Raw genomic sequence first — 17,793 nt, forward strand, 5'->3', positions numbered from 1 at the left:
GAACAGAGAGGAGCCCTGTGACTTCCTGACAGAGGAGGTGAGAAGCATGAGGTAGGTGAGGCCCTGGGCACAGAGAGGAGTGACACGATGGCGACAAGGACAGGAAAGAAAGGCAAGGCCCCAAGGGCAGCAGCAGACCACAGCCTACTGGCGAGTGACACAGAATGCCCCAGAGGGTCCTGTACATGTGCACCTGCCCGAGGGACAGTCTGAGGCCCATCTCAAGAGGCTCCTCTGCACACAGACCCTGCGGGGCAGGAAGTGCTACTAGGGCCAGCCTCGCAGTCGGGTGGGGACACAGCTGGCACCCACGTGGCCGGCACTTGGACTCAGGTGCTCTGCAGGCAGAGCCAAGATAACCGCCTGTCGTCTCGGTGGATTGAAAAGTCAAGAGGGCCTGGCCAGGTGAACGTGTGAGGCCTGTGCACCCCCAGCCCCCGAGCCTCACACCTCCAGCACCGCACTCACTCACTGCATGCCCCAGGTCACTCTGGCCAGAACCACAGCGGCGACCCCAACCACCAAGACCCAGCCTGGGGACAAGGTAGACGAGCAAGCACATGACGAAGACACATTTAATTACAGGACACGCAGTCTAACGGGAAGTCTCCCTGAGGAGCGAGTCAGCCGCAGCCACAGAGAAATTCCAAGTCAGCCACGGCCTGAGCAAAGTGCCAGGGCCAGCAGGGACAGAGGCAGCCACAGCGTGTCCCACTGCTGAAGGGGGGCTGTGTGGCAGAGGCGGTGGAAACGGGAAGGGGTGGAGAAGTCAGCAGGGGCAGACACTAAGGGAAGGCGGTAGGGACAGCAGAGGCAGCCAGTGGGAAATGCTGCCACGAACCCTCGTCATCTGAAGGAGATGGCAGCCAGTGGTGGAAGAGAGTCCTGGATTCCTGAACATATGGGGCATAAGGAGCAACCCAGAGTCAAGGAGAGGGGCACACACTTCCAGTCACGGCAGCCAACTGAGGGGCTCTTGCCCGGGGCCACCCATGCAGATGTGAGGCACAGCGGCAGGACACCATGTGGTGCCCAAGAGCACGGCACCCACTCTGACTCCTTACCCGTGAAACCCTCGCCAAGCCACGGCCAGCCTGTGCTGGCCACGAAGTATAGTAACGAGTGCAAAGGGTCTGGAGCCCAAGCCATTCCCGGTGTAGCCGAGGGGATGGACCAGGGTGTAGGGGCTACAGCAAAAGGGCAGCCAGCGTCGCAAGGGGCCGGGGCTTTGCACGGAATGCTGTCCTTCCACCTCCAGCCAGGGCTGCCCCGAAGCATCCCCTTCATCCCCTTCCCCAGAGAGGTGGAAGGGGAAGTAGAAGCAGGGGCACAGCCCAGTGAGGGGGAGCCAGACCACACCCTGGAAGCTGATGGGGGCTGGACAAAGCCAGACCCAGAGCTGCCATCCAGAGCACAGCAAGGAACAGAGGGAACCCAGCAGAGGAAGGGCACCAAGGAACAGAGCTAGGCAGCCACAAGGAAGGTCATGAGTTCTTATGTGCCAAGACTGTCATCATCACAACAGGAGGACAAGGCTGTCGATGACAACGGGGGCACGAGGTGACAACACCTGCTGCATACTGACAGCTGGCTCATCAGTGAGGAGCCGGAACAGGGATGTAAGTTTATTGTCCCAGCTAACCCGCGTGCCGACCCCACAAGGGGCCAAACCATCTCCTGCGCTTGCTACATCTCCATGTTCTAGATGAGGGACCCTCAAGGACTGGTCCCGATGGCACGTGGCAGAGCTGAACTTTAGACCCTGGACTAAGGCCATGCAGCCACACCCGGAAGCTACAAACCAAACACAAGCGACCACTTAATGTTACATTACAGATGTGGTTTTTCTCCCACACTGGCCACAGTGCAAGGGCTCCATAGCTACAGGAGAAGAGCATCACCGGAAGTTCTGTCAGATGGCCAGCCTAAGCCAGAGAGACAGCCTGTCTACCCAACATGGTGTGGTCTACACCAGACAGACAGACAGACAGACAGTGTAATCTACCCTAAATGGCCACCCTAAGCCAGACAGACAGCCGATCTACCCTAGACTGATAGCTATCTGCCCCAGACAGACAGCATGGTCTACAGCAAAAGACTGGGCTCTGACCTCTGCATGGAAGCAAGCACCCAAGGAAGATTCCCAAGGGCCCAGGACATAGCACAAGAACGAATGTCACTATGACTAATTCGCAGGCTCCGAAAAGGTTGGAGCTTCCAAAAATCTCATCACTTCCTCCCTCCACATGGGAGCCCCCGACGCTGTACACTGTTTGTGTGTGCTGGGGGTCAGCTCACCCCCAGCCCCAGAGAGACAGCACCACGGGTCTCGATGCACCCACGGCAGGGAGTCTGGGCCTCCCACCATGTGAGCGCTGTGACCAGTGCAAACTGACAGAGCCCAGCCCAGCCTGAGGAAAGGGTCCCGGTTGATGGAGTCACCGAGCTCACAGGCACGTGCCGGTGTCTGTGGAACAGATGCACCACTACAGACTGCCACCAAGGAACGTGTGAAGACAAGGCCTCAGACATGGGCTGCCTCGGCACCACCCACTGAAGCCCGTTTACACCGAGCAACACCGGGAGCTGGCCAAACCAACAGGGCCCCAGTCCACACCCCTGGAAAGCCCCAGGACATGCTCCTGCAGAGACAGTCGTGGCTAAGACCAGAGTGAGGCCTGGGGAGGGGAACAGCTGTGGGGCTGGTCCTGATGAAGGCCAGTCAGGTGATCACAGAGCCCCGGGGAGTCCCGGAACTGGACCACTGAGGCACGAGGCAAAGCCGGGCCCTCCCAGTGACAGGAAGTACTCCAGCCAGCCCAGCAGGGGGCACCCAGAGCCCAGCTGGTGGGCCCCACGACCGCCAGGCACAGTCCCACGGGGTTCACCCGGCCAGTGGTCCATCACTGTGCCTCTTCAGTCGGGCTGTTCATTCATTCCTTCAGCCGACACGCGCTCACTGAGCAGCTCCTCACCCACGTCCTCTGCGTCCCCGGGGACGCCGTCGCACACAACATGCCGTCCCTGCCCCAAAAAGCCTGCGGCACAAGCGCAGGGCATATAAGGAACTCAGCAGACCAGAACGTATCAGAGCAGGAGCCCCACGCAGGGAGATCGGGCCTCGTGAGAACAGATGCCGGAGCTCCGAGTGGGAGCCCCGGGCCGAGCGGGACCTCGGCACTGCTTGGGCGCCCAGCAGCCCGGGGTGGAGTCCACGGGAGACACTGAGCATGCCTACATCTCTGACTGTCCACGGCCTCTCCAACCTCTCTCGGACCCCACGAGCTCCTCAACACACCAGGTCCAAGGCAATTTCCCGTGCACCCTCCATCGACACACAGACAAGGTCACGCCGGTCTTCATGCTTCAAGGTCACCCGCCCCCAGGCTTGTTCTCTCACCTGACGTCACTAGTCCTGCATGCCAACCCCAAGTCCACCCCCTTCTGGGCCTCCTCTGGGCACATATAGGAGACGACTCACGTCACCATGTCCTCAAATACCCCAGAGGCCGCTCGTGCCCTGTCCCCCACCAGGCACAGGTCTACCTGACACTGACAGAGCCTTCTTCCTCAGCGCACCACTGTCCCGTGACGGTTATCACCTTTCTCATCTGACAGGAGGCACAGGCTGACTCCTCTGTCCAAGGACACACAGCAACTTAGTGGCCGGCCAGCCTGAGCTAGAGCCAGGGACCTGCTGGAGCTCCTAGCGCAGCATGAACTCCACCCTGATGCACAGAAAACAGGTCCTCAGTCATCATGAATCTTCTGTGGCCGTCACCGGCCTTGCTGGCCTCAGGACAGCCCAAGAGCACCATAACTCACGCAGACACACGATGACAAAGATGACAAGGCCTAATCACACTCCAGACGGTTTGCGAGGATGGCCTAAATGCTGCAGACAAACAGCAAGGAAAGAGCCACACAAAGAATTATGACCAATATGCCGATCTCAAGTCCCCCTCGGGGATGACAGGGAAGCCATCAACCTGTGGGCTGCCAGGAAGACGCGCAGCCAAGGGCACCACCTCTCGGAGAGGGGGACGGGCAACATGAGCAAGGACTCCCTCCCACCACTCATTCAAGTCCCCTTCACCAAGCAACAGCCTCCTCCAAAGGCTGCCCAGGGGCCCCCGGCACCCCCAGTCAACAGGGAATGAAGTCGACTATCCTGCCTTCACCAGGGCTCCCAGCCCCCCACACAAGGCCACAACCCACAGACCCGGCAGCTTCCCGGCAGCCAGCCAGTGTGAAGGACGCCGGACACACAAGTCCTCTCCGTGCTGATCAGGAAGGGCCTCGCATCACAGGGTCCCTACCACCTCATCAGGGGCCTGCCCGGCCATCTGTCATGTGAGCTTGCTCCCAGAGGGGAGCCAGGGGTCTGGAGAGGTGGACAAGGTACCAGCACAGGAGATGGCTACTCCCAGAATGGAGAAGGGAAGGTCAGCTCTGCGCTCACTACCGCAAGTGAGCTGGCTGTCGGGGCCTGTGGCTGGAGCGGCTCTTGCCTCCACCTCCCCGTACACGAAAGCCAGCCTTCCCAAAACCTCAGGGTTTGGCCTGAGAAAAACGAAGGCGAGTTTTCTTTCCTTGAACAGTTCATTCTGTTTCAAATGCAAAGTAAAGTGAAGATCGTCTGGAAAAATGTAAAAGCTTTAATTTCAAATCACTCTTAACACCCGTTTCATCTGACAGTAGCTTTGAAAGCAAAAGGCAATCTTTATCGTTTGAGGTTTTTAAGCTAAATTGACGTGATTATGTCCAACACAACCAGATGCTTCTAAAAGCCAATTTTCAAAGTGACATCAACCCCCCAAATAAGAAATCCTTCCCTCTGGCTACTAGTGAGCCCTTAAGACCCTGCGTCCACACAAGGCTGAGGCCGGCTGCTCACAGACCCACTCGCCCGTGGGGACCCGACCCCACTCAGCGGTCGGCCCCCTACGGAGCCCCACGGAAGTGGGCCAGCCGCAGACCAAGGGACCCCATCCCGTCTGGAACAGTTCTGTGCCTGGGCCCATGAGGCTGGAGGGGCATCTGCTGGCAGGGGTCCTTGTTCCAAAGGCCTCCTTGTTCCAAAGTGGAGACCGGAGAAAGAGGCCTCTCCTTTGGCCTGCGGATGGGTCACCTGAGCCCAGAGAAAGGAGGCCAACCACACAGCAGAAGCCAGGGGCAGCCTGACGGAGAAGCATCTGGTCTCTGCCCCCTTTCCTGGCAATGAGCTCCTAAGACCCCTAGGGTTGCTGAAGTGGTAGGGCATCTCATGACTCCTAACAAGCCCCTTGCATCCACTGTCCCGTCTGAGCTAACAAGGGGGCTGCAGAAGGGGCCAGATTGAGCAATCACCCCCGTGGGGGTTGGGGGGTGGGGCCCGAGCTCCTCCCCAGCAGCCTATAACATAAGCATGACGTAAGCAGGGAGACACCATCAGACACACACACACACACACACACACACACCCCGCCAAGCCCACGCAGGGCTCAGACAGCTGCCAAGCTGGGGACACACCAAGGTGCTGGGAACAGGGCTGCACCCAGAGATAATAGGGAAGCACTCACCCCCCCCACCACCCCTCACCCAGGCACCTCTTCCATCTGGCTGCTCAGACTGCAACCTTTGCAATAAATCAGTGATGGCACAGAAAGCATTTTCCTGAATTCTGAGTCATGCTAGCAAACCCTCAAACGGGTGGGGTGTGGAAGGAAACCCTGGGTTTGGAGTCAACCAGGGCAAAAGCTCAGGCAGCCCGAGGACCCAGGACTTAAGATCGATGCATGGAGTGGGGCAGCTTATGTGACCAAGCCCTTCCCCGTGGGGTCGTGTCAGGATGGAGTGTAATGACGGAGCGTGTGCTGGCCTCATGGGGTTAGGAGGGAAAACCTAATGCTGAGCCTGCACAATGTCACACAGCTGCTGGCCTCCAGGCCTCCCACCAAAAAGGGGGACTCCTTCCTCACTATGCAGCCCCAGGCAAAGGTCTTCCCTCTACCCACGACCGAAGGCATCTCTCTGTTCCTCTCTGGGGACCTTCCTGAGCCCACAGGTCTACCTGCATGCAAACACACATGCACTGCCCGCCTGGGCTCAAGGCTCCCCACAATCAGGGGGTCACTTGGAGCTCACACCCCAACAAAGCCAGGGTTCCCCGATGCCGCACACATCCTTCCCAAGGCCCCCAGGCACGGGAAGGCAGGGGCAGCCGGGCATGTGGCAGAAACGTGAGGCCTCCTGCACCCCTCAGACAGACCCAGCTCCCACTCACTCAGCCCAAGGCCAAGGGAGCAATGAGGTGGAGCCGCTAAGCCACACCCAGGGGACACCCACACTGGGGGCTCCACCACCCCACACACGCCCGGGCCGCCAGGCCTACCTGGTGGTGATGGTGTTGTTCCGGTCCTGCAAGGCCAGCTCCCGCTGCTGCAGCTCAACAACAAACCTAGACAGGTCTTCCGGGGTTCTGCAGGATTGAGAACACATGGTAGCGTCAGCCACCTCCTGTAGAGGACCTCATTTTGCACAGGACAGCCGCCAAAACCATGCCAGAAGCCGAGGAGTCACAGACCCAGGAGGGGTGGCGTCCGTGTGTGGCTCCCAGGCCAGTGTGGCACGTCACTGTGCGCACACCATGACCTGGGTTCCAACCGCAGCCCATCCCTGGCCATGTAATAACAGGTAAATGATTCTTATTTGACACAACTCCACTTCAGTTGTAAGAACCGGTCAACAGCGAGCCACCAGCGTCACCCTGCAGAGAAGGGCAGGGGAGCTGGGGGTTACTCGGCACAGGTCGTGTGCCCGTCTCCCTGGAACCAGCGACGGGAAGATAGGCCACAGCAGATGCCCCCACAGACGATGCCTCGTCATGGTCACGCTGCTCCACGCTGCCCATCTCAGCTCCCATCCAGAGCAGCCCCACTGCCCTGTCGCCACCTCAGAGGAGGAAACAGAGCCTCCAGGTGTCAGGAGTGGCTCGCAGCGCACTCCTCTCTGAGCAGCACTGGGCCGCCACCGAACCCTTCTGAACCGGACGCCAGCATGCAGCAGAACACCTGCGATAGACTATGATGACAACCAGCACGGCGGGCGTGGTCCCCACACAGCGCATGGCAAGCAAGCTAAGGGGCTCCCTGGCCCGTGAGTGGCAGCTGAGCTCTGGGCCTAAGAACCAAGCCTAGGGCCATGGGTGGGAGGCGCCACAGCCTCCTCTGCCACTGAAGGAGCCACGGGGGCTGTGACAAACCACAGGAGTGGCTACTGGTCACTAAAGGATCCAAAGGCTCTCTCCCTGGCCTCCAAGGTCACCACAGGGCCTGGCTCCCACAAGCATCCACCATAGGACTAGGCCCCAGGGGTCTACCTCCCACAGCCTTGCCTCTGGATATGGACATGTCACCCCAGTGTTACCAAATTCTGCGGCAGTTCACCCTGTGCTCGCAGTGCTCTGTCCTCAAGAGGTCTCAGGACAATCAGCACTCCCTGGAACAGGGACCCTCCCATCACACCCCCAGGCTGCTCCCCATCCTGCCTGCCCCACTCGGCATTCGCCTCAGGGTCTCTCAGTGTCTGCCGTCCCTAGAACAGGAGCTCACGGACCTGTGACCCGTCCGCAGTCCATGACACCCGTATGGCCCGACTGGTCACACACCTGGACATCTGCAGTCCGCACCCTTTCTGCAGGTGTTCCCTGGCTCTCTCCCTCGCAGATGCCCTCATGGACTCCCCTCCTGGCCACCTGAGAAACAGCCCCTCACTGGGCCTGAAGGAACCATGGGGCAAAGGAGCAATTTCTCCCCGCGCTCCTCCCCAGACCACGTGATCATCTGGAAGGACCTTGGGCAAGACTGAAATCCAGCACGGTGAGGGCTTGAGCCAGCCTTGAACGCCAGCTCCCATTCTTCTTGGAGCTTCCTCAAGTTTCCCAACCTCGGGGAGTTAAAAATACAGACATAAAAATACATCTTTTCAAGCCAAGAGGTATTTTTTTCTGAAACATTCTAGAGATAGTCAAGCTGTTGTTTCCCTGTGTCACCCAGTCCAGGGGTACATGAACGGTTACCAAGTCCGTGGGATGAGTCTAATGAGAACACGCCAACAAGCCAGCATGCGTCTCCACGTGGGCACTGCCCCTGGCCCTGCCCTCGCTTCGTGGGGATGCAGATGGGCACCGCGTCTTCTGCCTGAGACAGCTGCTCAGGCCCGAGTGCTGGGAAGGGCCCATGGACAGGACCCAGTAGCAGATGACCACGGAGACTCTAGGGGTTCTCGGTGACCAAGGACGGGTCACCTGCAGCTCCCTCCAGGTAGATGCCTTCCAGAAACCCAGAGGCCAAACGGCAGGGTCAGGAGCACGTGAAACAAGCTTGGTGTCCTGAGGTCCAGATCTGGCCCCAAAGCCAGGAGTTAGACACAGTGGACAACCAGACTCAACCTTCACCTAGGCTCTCTTATCTCCTCTGAACATATTTTGAAATGACACAATTTCATAAAGAGGGAAAATTGAAACGGTTCCAATCAGGAGAAAAGTGAACCGAACACGCACTGTGAAACACTCCACCCCACTGCAGGCAGGGCACCAGCGGCCCCTGGGGCTCCCACCCAGGCCAGTGCACATGAGGCCGCCCCCGCACAAGCACAAACACACACACACCCCAGCGTCCTGGGTCTCTGCTCTCTCAACCAATGCTCACACAGAGGCCCTCAGATGCCCAAGTATTGCGGGACTGCTGGGCAGCCATCGAGGGGCCTGGCTCCACATTCAAGTGAATGGAGCGGCAAGCCAACGTCCCTCCGTCCCCCAGAGAGCACTCCGTCCCCCAGAGAGCACACCAGCCACACACACCTGGTCCACTTGCCTGAAGAGCGGGACATCCACAGTCTAGGTGGCCTGAGTTTGCGCTGCCCCTCCCAGAGCATCCCCACATAAACCACGACACCCAGCCATGCAGATCTGGACGGCACACCTGTGGCAGACCCCCCCCAGCAGGCTGGTCCTTGGCCCGGGTCCCAGCCCCCAAATTCTAGGTGCCACCATTCAAATGAGCCACCCCCTCCTCGCGGCGCAAGGATGTGGGCTGCAGGGACTGCTTCCCTCACACGCCCAATTCCAGAAGACAAGACTGCATGGCATGATGCCCACGCATCAGCCGGCCTGCAGCTGCTGGAGGGCTCACGGCCACCATGCAGCCCTTTCCTCGGTCGCCTGCGGGGCCGACACCTGCGGCTCTGCCTCTGGCTGCATCCAGACTCTGGTCTGCAACCAGACTGTCCTGACCAGTCACCCCTGCAAGCACCGGGCCCCGCTTTCCTCTAACAACCCAAAGCACAGAAAACCAGCAGGCAATACTCAGGGGTCTCCCAATGCCGGCACATTCTCCCCGCAGAGATGGAGAACAGGGGGACCTTCTTTCAAGGAAAGAGTCAGCCAGGGTTCAGTCACCGTCCAGACAACTGCAAGCTGACTCGCGGCTCAACAGGGCTCCTCTGAGCAGAGCCCCAAACCCGAGGAACCAGACATAGCATAGCACAGTCACCCAACAAGCCTTGCACACTCTCTAGCCACGTGGGTGCAAGAGGACACGGGAGCCTTTGCAATGGTTTTTGTAAGGTATACAAGCCAACCCACATAACACTGCGGGGGAAACAAGACACAAGTGACAGTGACGGGTGACATCTCACTGCATAAATGAGGAATACCAGGTCCAACTCGAAATAAGGAATCAATATGTTAAAGTGTGTGGGATTTGGGGCACCTGGGGGGGCTCAGTCAGTGAAGCATCTGCCCTCAGCTCAGGTCATGATCCCAGGGTCCTGGGATAGAGGCCCTCATCAGGCTCCCTGCTCAGCTGGGATCCTACTTCTCCCTCTGCCTCTCTCTCTCTCTCTCTGTGTCTCTCATGAATGAATAAATAAAATCTTTAAAAAAAAAAAAAAAGAAAGAAAGAAAAGAAAACACTCTCTCAGGTTCTCTGTCAATTTGACATACAAATATTTGATTCCAGGATTTGGTCCAAATCTAAAAGAATCCCAGAAGACTAGGCCATGACCTCCACGACCCATGCTTCGTGACAGAGGCGCAGAGGACAAAGCAGACAGCTGCATCCCATGTCAGGTGGCTGGCGGCCAGGCCCCTGCACCGTCGTGCACACTCAGGCTACTTTCACACCATGAGCTACTCACGTGAGAACAGGAAGGGGAGGTGACGGGAGCAGCATTTTGAAATGCCAACATGTGTGGGTCTTCTCATTACAAAAATACACACACTGAGAAGAGCAAAAGCCAAAAGCCAGATGGACTAGACCAGCAATGCGCCTGTGTGGACAGCAGGGAGAACACACGTGGGAAGAGCCAGGCCCCCATCACAGAGGCAGGGCACCCTCCAGAGTTTCTATAATTTCTGATGAGAACATCACAAATTATAGAATTTTTTCCTAAAGTTTTTTCCTAAAGTTTCCTGAAGTTTTTCCTAAACTGTACTTTCAACCGGTGGAACCTGGGGACCACAGTGACTGGGGCTAAGCCGAGAAGACTGCACATCTGGCGAGGGGGCTCACAGAGCAGCTCATGGGCCGAGCCCATGGGCCTTCCGCCCTTCCATAGGATGCCAGGACCTACACTCTCATGCTGGCGTCCCGGCAGCTCACTAAGGCTGGGCTAGGCATGGGAAGCCCCTCAGGCCTCCCCAGGTTCATAACACAGGTCAGGGCCCCCAGGCACACTCTGCACAGCGCATGCGGGCCCGAGGGAGACCCGCCGTTCTGGAGGCCCAGGCCACCCTCCCCAGTGGCCAGACCAATGGCGGCAAAGGAGGCAGACCGGCATGTGTGCACAATGTCACATGTCATGTCTGTATATGTTTCTCCGCCCGTGCTCTCCAACTTACACAGGTCTGGACACAGAGCACAGAGGACAAAAGATGAAGACCCCAGAGGCAGGGCCGAGATGCCTGGTATGTCTCAGGGAAAGGGGGGCGTGAAGGCAGCACTGTTGGGGGGGCCCATAGGATGGGAACATGGACAACTGTTTCAGGACCCCCTGGCCTGCAGGCAGCCGCCCAGCCCTTCCTCCAGAAGCACTCCCTCCTCCTCCCAAAGGACCAGGTGTGTCCAGCAGGTGCTCAGGGAAAGAGCTCAGGGGCAGCGTCCCTAAAACTGCACCAACAACTTCACAAGTCCAGGCTCAAAGAAAACATGCCACTGACACAGGCATGTATTTACAGAGCACGCTCAGAAAAGATTCACCCCAAATGGATGCCGGGGGCACCTCCAGGTCAGGGCGGAGACCAGCAGTGGCAGTCAAAGGGATCTTTAACCTACGATCTTTAACCTACGATAACCTACGTGTCGGAATACAAATAAAACTTGAAACACCCCCCCATGCAGTGTCTTAACTACGTGCAAAGAGTCGTTGGAAACGTGCAGTTGGAGAGCAGAAGCCAGAGGCTGACAGCACCTGCGGCTGCCTAGGGGAGCTCAACGCAGCATGACCCGGGGCGGGGGACAACGGGGGAAGGGCATCCTGAAGAGGTGATGGCTGGGGACAAGGCAGGAGAAGCCCTGGGAGCCAGGGATGGAGAGCCATGCCCACAGCGCCAGCCGCCCGCCGTGAGTGGCTAGCTAGGGAGCGGGGAGCTAGGCCAGCAGGAGGGATTACTGAACTGCAGCCTTCACCGGCATCAGGTCACAGAACAGGGGCCAAAGCACCTCCAACGGGCAGGGCGCCGAGTCTCCAGAGACCTCCTGGCCTGTCGCAGAGCCACAGCTGTGCAGAGATGTTTTAGCAAGTGCTCTGGGGCCTGGCTCGGCGCTCCCGGCCAGCCACACTCGGCCCAGACACAGCACGGGAGCACTCAGACAGGAGCGTCAATCTGTCCCCAGACCTGCACTTCACACACGATGAGGCGGAAGGCCTTCAGAGGGCCTCCGGATCCTGGACTCGGAAATGACAGGAGAGTGACAGTCCCCACGGCAGCCCACGCTGTGACAGCTGCTGCTGACAACGCTGGCTTTAGCTGTGAAGCCTTTTAACTCTGACTGGTGGGCTTTCAAGAGGAAAGACGTCTTTTTGTTCACTCTGCAGCTGAATTCTGACGCCAACTCAGCTGTGCACAGCACAGCGGGGGCCTGGGGGAGTCACCCCGCGGGGGGCTCTCAAGGAAAGGCCGTCCGCCCAGCAGCTCTTCTTCCTGAGGCTCATGCCAGCAGGTGCCAGGTCTCCCATCCGAGCCCGAAGTCCCCATTTTGGGAGATCCAGAGGACTCCAATTTCTAAGACAACGCTCAAGCTCACTTCCCAGGAAACCACTCTGCCCAGGAAAAAGCCCACTGGGCCCCGGCTTCCGGGAGTGGCTTCAGCCAGGCATAGGGCCCTATAATAGGGGGACAAACCCCGCCGCAAAAAGTAGGCAGAACCAGGATTAGAAAACGCTGCACCACAAAACTTGGCTTAAACCCAAAAGGAGGACAGACATTCATGACTGCAAAGCCACAGGGGCAATGGGATGTCCCATTAAATCAGATATTTCTTGATGACAGGGCACAGCTGTGGGAGGACATGGGGCTGGGATGGGGGAGAGGGGGGGGGACTATGTCACCAAGCGCTGACTTAAGATAAAACCTGCTGTCTCAGGATGGGAAAAGCAGCGACTGTTTTCCCAAAGAAAAGGATGAATTCCCTGTGACCTGGACGTGGACCAGGTTCTGATGGGGTCACCCTCAGTGGCTGTCCCTGCTGCCCCCAGGCCTATGGCTACAGAGCTGGAGATCAGACACTCCAGAGGAAGTGACCACTGATGGTCCTGAAACCTCAGGCACCCACAAAGGTCATCTGTTCCTCCCCCTACTCCGTGACACGTTGGCCAAGTGGTAGACAGCAGACATCCAGCGTAGACAGCAGCCATCCACACATCTTCTAAAACTGCCTGTCTTCCCAGATAAAGAGAACAAGTGGCTCTTTCCCCACAGAGAGGTGCAGGCCAGTTAAGAGACAGGGTCTCAGCATACACCCACAGGCCCCTATCCCACTGCAGCCATCCCCCACAATCAATTCATGATGCTCTCACTCAGAAACAAAGGCCTCTCTCCCCACCATCACACTGCCTGCCTGACAAGCTACTGCCCGTGGACAACCCTCCCTTAGGCCCCCGCTGCCCACAGGGAACACTCCGGAAGGGTCTGCACAGCCTACCCCTGCTTGACAGAGCCTCAGCCCCCCTCTCCACTGGAGCACCTCTGCACAGTAGCCTCGCTCCCCATGCCCGAGTCAGCCCCACCTGTGCTCTCCCTCCCCCCCAGGCAGGGACTGGCTGCGAACCACCACACCCACCCCCTCGGCTCTGCCCATCCTCCCAGGACAGCTCCACTCCTTCTCCAGTCCCTTCACTGGCATCTTCCTGCCGGGTGCCTCTCACCCCCGCCCCTAACCCACCTCGTGCTCCCCACCCCCTCACCCTGGGCCAGACCCCCAACAAGAGACTCGGGGTCCTGAGTTCCAGGATTGCCCACCTGCGTCCTGGACAGCTCCTAGCTAGAGAGCCCTTCCAGCTCCTCCCACCCCACTCCTCTCCACCCATCCTGGCTCTCCTGTGACCATCTAGGGGCCTGGGGGCCCATCTCCTGCATCTCATCCTTGCCTCCAAGCATCAGCTTGTAAGCCAGCAACCACAGCGAGCACTTAAAATCTAAGTGAGGCCTCACACCTCGCATCCAACTGAGCAGCGCATGCCCTCCACAATGCCAGGGCAGCGCCAAAGTTGCCCACGGAGCCCATGGAGCCAGCACGGCCCGGCCTCCCATGGGCCCACCCCAGGGCCTCTGTGCACCCCTCTTCTGGAAGCCTTCTCCCCCAGGTGCCTGCAGAGCACATCCCTTGGCTCTCTCAGGTCCCTGCTCAAACATCCCCAAGGTTTCCTTTGGGCCCGCCCCCACCAACCTACTGGAGCCCATAGCCACGGCCCCGAACTTCTGTCCCCCTGCCTCATGCCCGCCCCTTCACAGAGCCCCCACTTGTTTACTTGTTCTGCTTCAACTAGAATTCAGGCTCCAGACAAACACTGCTGTTTTGTTTCGTTTCTTACACTGTCCGTGAACCTCCAACAGCACTGGGCCCAGGGCAGTAGGCTGGCCATAAATATTAGTTGAATAAGTAAAAACACACATTATCTTTGCAGAACAGTAACTAACAAAACTGAATCCAACCAGAGCTGGAATTCAGACCAGCAGAGCAGAAGTTTAGAATTGCTGGTTGAATAAATCACAGTGCACCCCTACAATGAAATCTGTTTAAAAGAGAAAAGAAGAATCTTTTTATATGTGAGAAGGTCTCAAAAGTGTTCTGCTAGAGAAAAAAAAAAATGGAGCAGAACTAGAGCGCTAGGCCACGTTTTGTATGAAAGAGACAGGGTATAAGCAAGCGTGGCTGAGCTGGTTTATAGATGCATAAGAAATGTCTAGAAGGACAAATGAGACAAAAACAGCAGCTTCTGTAGGACAGGATGAAAACTGGAAAGCATTACACTATTTAAAAAACAACTGTGAAGCTTAGCGCTGTAAATTTACATTGCAGAGTTAGATCTATCCCATAATAAGTTAATGCATGAAAGTCTAGTCATGGCCATTTATAATGGAACAATTGCAGACTATCCACCAACAGTGTTCGGCTACATGTACCAGAAAGCCAGACACGTACCAGCAGGAGGCTTCCTACGTAAAGTCACCAGGACCGGCCAGTGACCCCCCACACAGACGTCACAAACCTGGTAAATGGTACAAATGCACAAGCCCCCACCAAGATGCAGACTTCTCCAAATGTGGGTTTTCAAACTTGAGTTCCACCTAACATTTTTACAGACACCATGAACCACCATCCACTATTTCGGCTGTTTCCTGAACATGGACACCTGCAACCTTCCTGAATCTTCCAACCCCCCACCCCCACCCCCCGGTCTATCTCCCAGCCAGGCGCTGTTCAGCAGCCGTGAGCTAACAGTCCTGTGAGGCTTTCTGAAGCATTCAACAGTGTTTTCATGGAAACACGGCTTCCCTCACACATTTATAGGTTACGAGCCCCCATGACACTGAACGAAGGAATCAGGGTCATGCGTGCACCAGCAGAGACAGGAGCTTCTCAAGCCCAGAGAGTGCCCTGCCTGGGCCAGGTTCGCAGAGGCCAGCCAGCTCCAGAAGGACGGGGTTCCCACTAGGCTTTGGAGGAGCCACTGTTCTTCGTGACTTGGGGGTAGAGAGACAGAGGAACATGCATGTTCCTTAAAGACATGCTTTTCCACGTATAAAACATTTCAAATGTTTACAAAATGCAAACAAGCCAGCGTACTGAGCACCCGCTGTGTTTCAGAGACAGACGGGAGCCAAAGGACAGAATCGGAGTCCATACAGCCACTCTGTGGGTGGTGGCAGGAAGGGAAGGAACAAGGAGTAGGGGGAACATCGAGGAGGTCAGGATGCACCATGACAGGCCGTGGCTCGCTGGTGGCACACGTGCCCTCAGGTCCCTCCACAGGAACGAACCCGTGGCTGGAATTCCAGCAGCTGCAGTCCGACCTCCCCTCCGAGGCCTGCAGCAGGACACTCGGTTAGTGAGGTCAGGACTGTCGGGGTGGAGAGACCCCTCCTTACGTGACTTTGGCACAACTACAGACTCCCCACATGGAGACCATCTACGAGGACAGCTCCAAGGACAGCAAACTCCCGGCCACGGTCAGCAGCAGCCACCTGACCGCGCCCGGCGAGGCCCCAGATGCTGCCGTCCATCAGCCAGCAACCCGGCTTAACCAATTCAGGGAAACGACTTACACAAGTCCCCAGACACATGTAAATAAAATGAAGAAATTTCAGACTTACAGTTGCTGCCTTCAAATTCCTTCCCCAAGCTCAGGCAGGATTAAAAGGACTTCAAAGCAGCCTGGGTCCCAATTAAGCCGGTGTGACCACCCCAGGGATGCTAGAATATTCCTCTGACTAACAAGAGGCGCTCTTTGAACTGTCTGAGCTAAAAAAAGCTCTCAGAACCTTTCAAACAAACGCCACAATTTTCTCTCCCTGCTCCCTTAATCTCTGGAAAAGTTGATCTCTTGAACACTTTAAACATTCAAAAAGGCAGCTACATAGTGGCCCCAAAGCCCACTTTCGCCAGGAACTCGAACAGGGCAGCAAGCAGGGGGCTCAGGCATAGCTGGACACAGAAGGACACATCCCTCCGCAAACGTGAGCCCCGCAGGCAGTTTCGCAGGCTGAGAGGACAGCCGTCATCGTGCACACCCGAGCAGTGGCTTTGGGGAACACTTCTCCCGACACCAGGAAGCAGGTGGGGACTGGGCTGGTGTCAGGGGAGGAATCACAGCTCACAAGGCCAGATATGCTGCCACAGGCCGGGTACCCCAGCCCCACAGGGAAGAAGGTGAACGATGCGGCAGGAAGGTAGAGGCGTGTGAGAGGAAGGGGACATCACGCCCACCTCCCCGCCAGTTCACCCACGCCATGACTCAGACATGCTAGACCGCCACCCCAACTGTCCACTCCTGGTCGCGACCCCTCCTGTTCAAGAATTACAAAACCCCGAACAATAAATTCAGTACCCCACCCCCACCCCGGCCCACGCAGCCTGCCCGTGGGGATTTCTTTCAGCAGAGAGACAGCGGCTAGCAGAGCAAAGAAGGGAGAGTTAAAGACCAGGTCTGCCGCCTGCGACAATCAAAGGCAATGCAGGAAGAGAGGACACTCCCAAAACGAGAGCCCACATGGCGAAGATGCTCTGAACCTGCCAAGCCACACAGGAGGAAAGGGCTCAGAACCGTGAAGAAGCAGCAGACCTGCTAGAGGCCCAGGCAGTGGTCCCAGGAGGGACCCCCAGATGGCTGCAGAGCCCCAGGCAGGTTACTCTACCTTTCTGAACATGGGTCTATCTATGCTCAGGTGAGGAAGGGACCAGGAGAACAGGACCTACTCTCCTAATCTAGGATTCTGTTTGCAAAACAAAAGTGGCCCGAGGATCTGCTCGCTGTGATGACAGCAACAAGGTGGAGAACAAGCCCAGTGAGGCCAGGTCCCCAGAGCAAGGGTGCACTGAGTGCTGGGTGCCTGAGGCACAAACACAGGAGGGGAGTTCTGGGAGAGTCCGGACAGACCCCGGGTCCTGAGGGCCCAGGGCCCAGGCGAGCGGCCCCATAGCTGTGCTCAACACTCTGAGTTTTATTCTCAGTGTGATCACAAGCCACTGGAGGACTGAGCAGGAGGAGCACAAAGGTCTTGATGTCCATTCATTTTAGAGAGAGGGGGGTATACAAGTTTATCCTGCTATTTACAACAAGACAAAGAAACAGCCCAAATCCTCACCTGCAGGGAAATAACAGCAGCCCCACCCAAGACAGCTGGGCAGCCACGGATCAGGTGCCATGAAGGGTGTGCTGTCATCCAGCACAAGGACACGGGACATGAAAGGAAGGCTGTCACCCACACGCAGGGCTACCAGGTCTATACAACGACACTGAAAATCTAGGAAGATGGACAGGACTCCCTTGAGGAACCAGTTTCTATCTATATGCATTCCACCACTTGGTAAAGGATGTTACTCATGAAACATGATTAAGAACAAAGTTCTGGGACGCCTGGGTGGCTCAGTTGGTTGGACGACTGCCTTCGGCTCAGGTCATGATCCTGGAGTCCCGGGATCGAGTCCCGCATCGGACTCCCAGCTCCATGGGGAGTCTGCTTCTCTCTCTGACCTTCTCCTCATTCATGCTCTCTCTCACTGTCTCTCTCTCGAGTAAATAAATAAAATC

General features: G+C 57.3%; 1 protein-coding gene across 3 annotated transcripts in view; it reads right to left on the reverse strand.

Moving 5' to 3' along the window:
* MAD1L1 (mitotic arrest deficient 1 like 1) overlaps positions 1–17,793 on the reverse strand; it is a 313,102-nt gene that overhangs the window by 245,853 nt on the left and 49,456 nt on the right. For all 3 annotated transcript variants that reach the window (XM_059414286.1, XM_059414287.1, XM_059414288.1), the window contains exon 10: positions 6,374–6,460. In XM_059414286.1, coding sequence (XP_059270269.1) covers positions 6,374–6,460 — 87 coding nt within the window. The remainder of the gene's footprint in view (positions 1–6,373; positions 6,461–17,793) is intronic.

This window comes from Mustela nigripes, chromosome 11 (genome assembly GCF_022355385.1).
Source record: "Mustela nigripes isolate SB6536 chromosome 11, MUSNIG.SB6536, whole genome shotgun sequence".
Lineage (NCBI taxonomy): Eukaryota > Metazoa > Chordata > Mammalia > Carnivora > Mustelidae > Mustela > Mustela nigripes.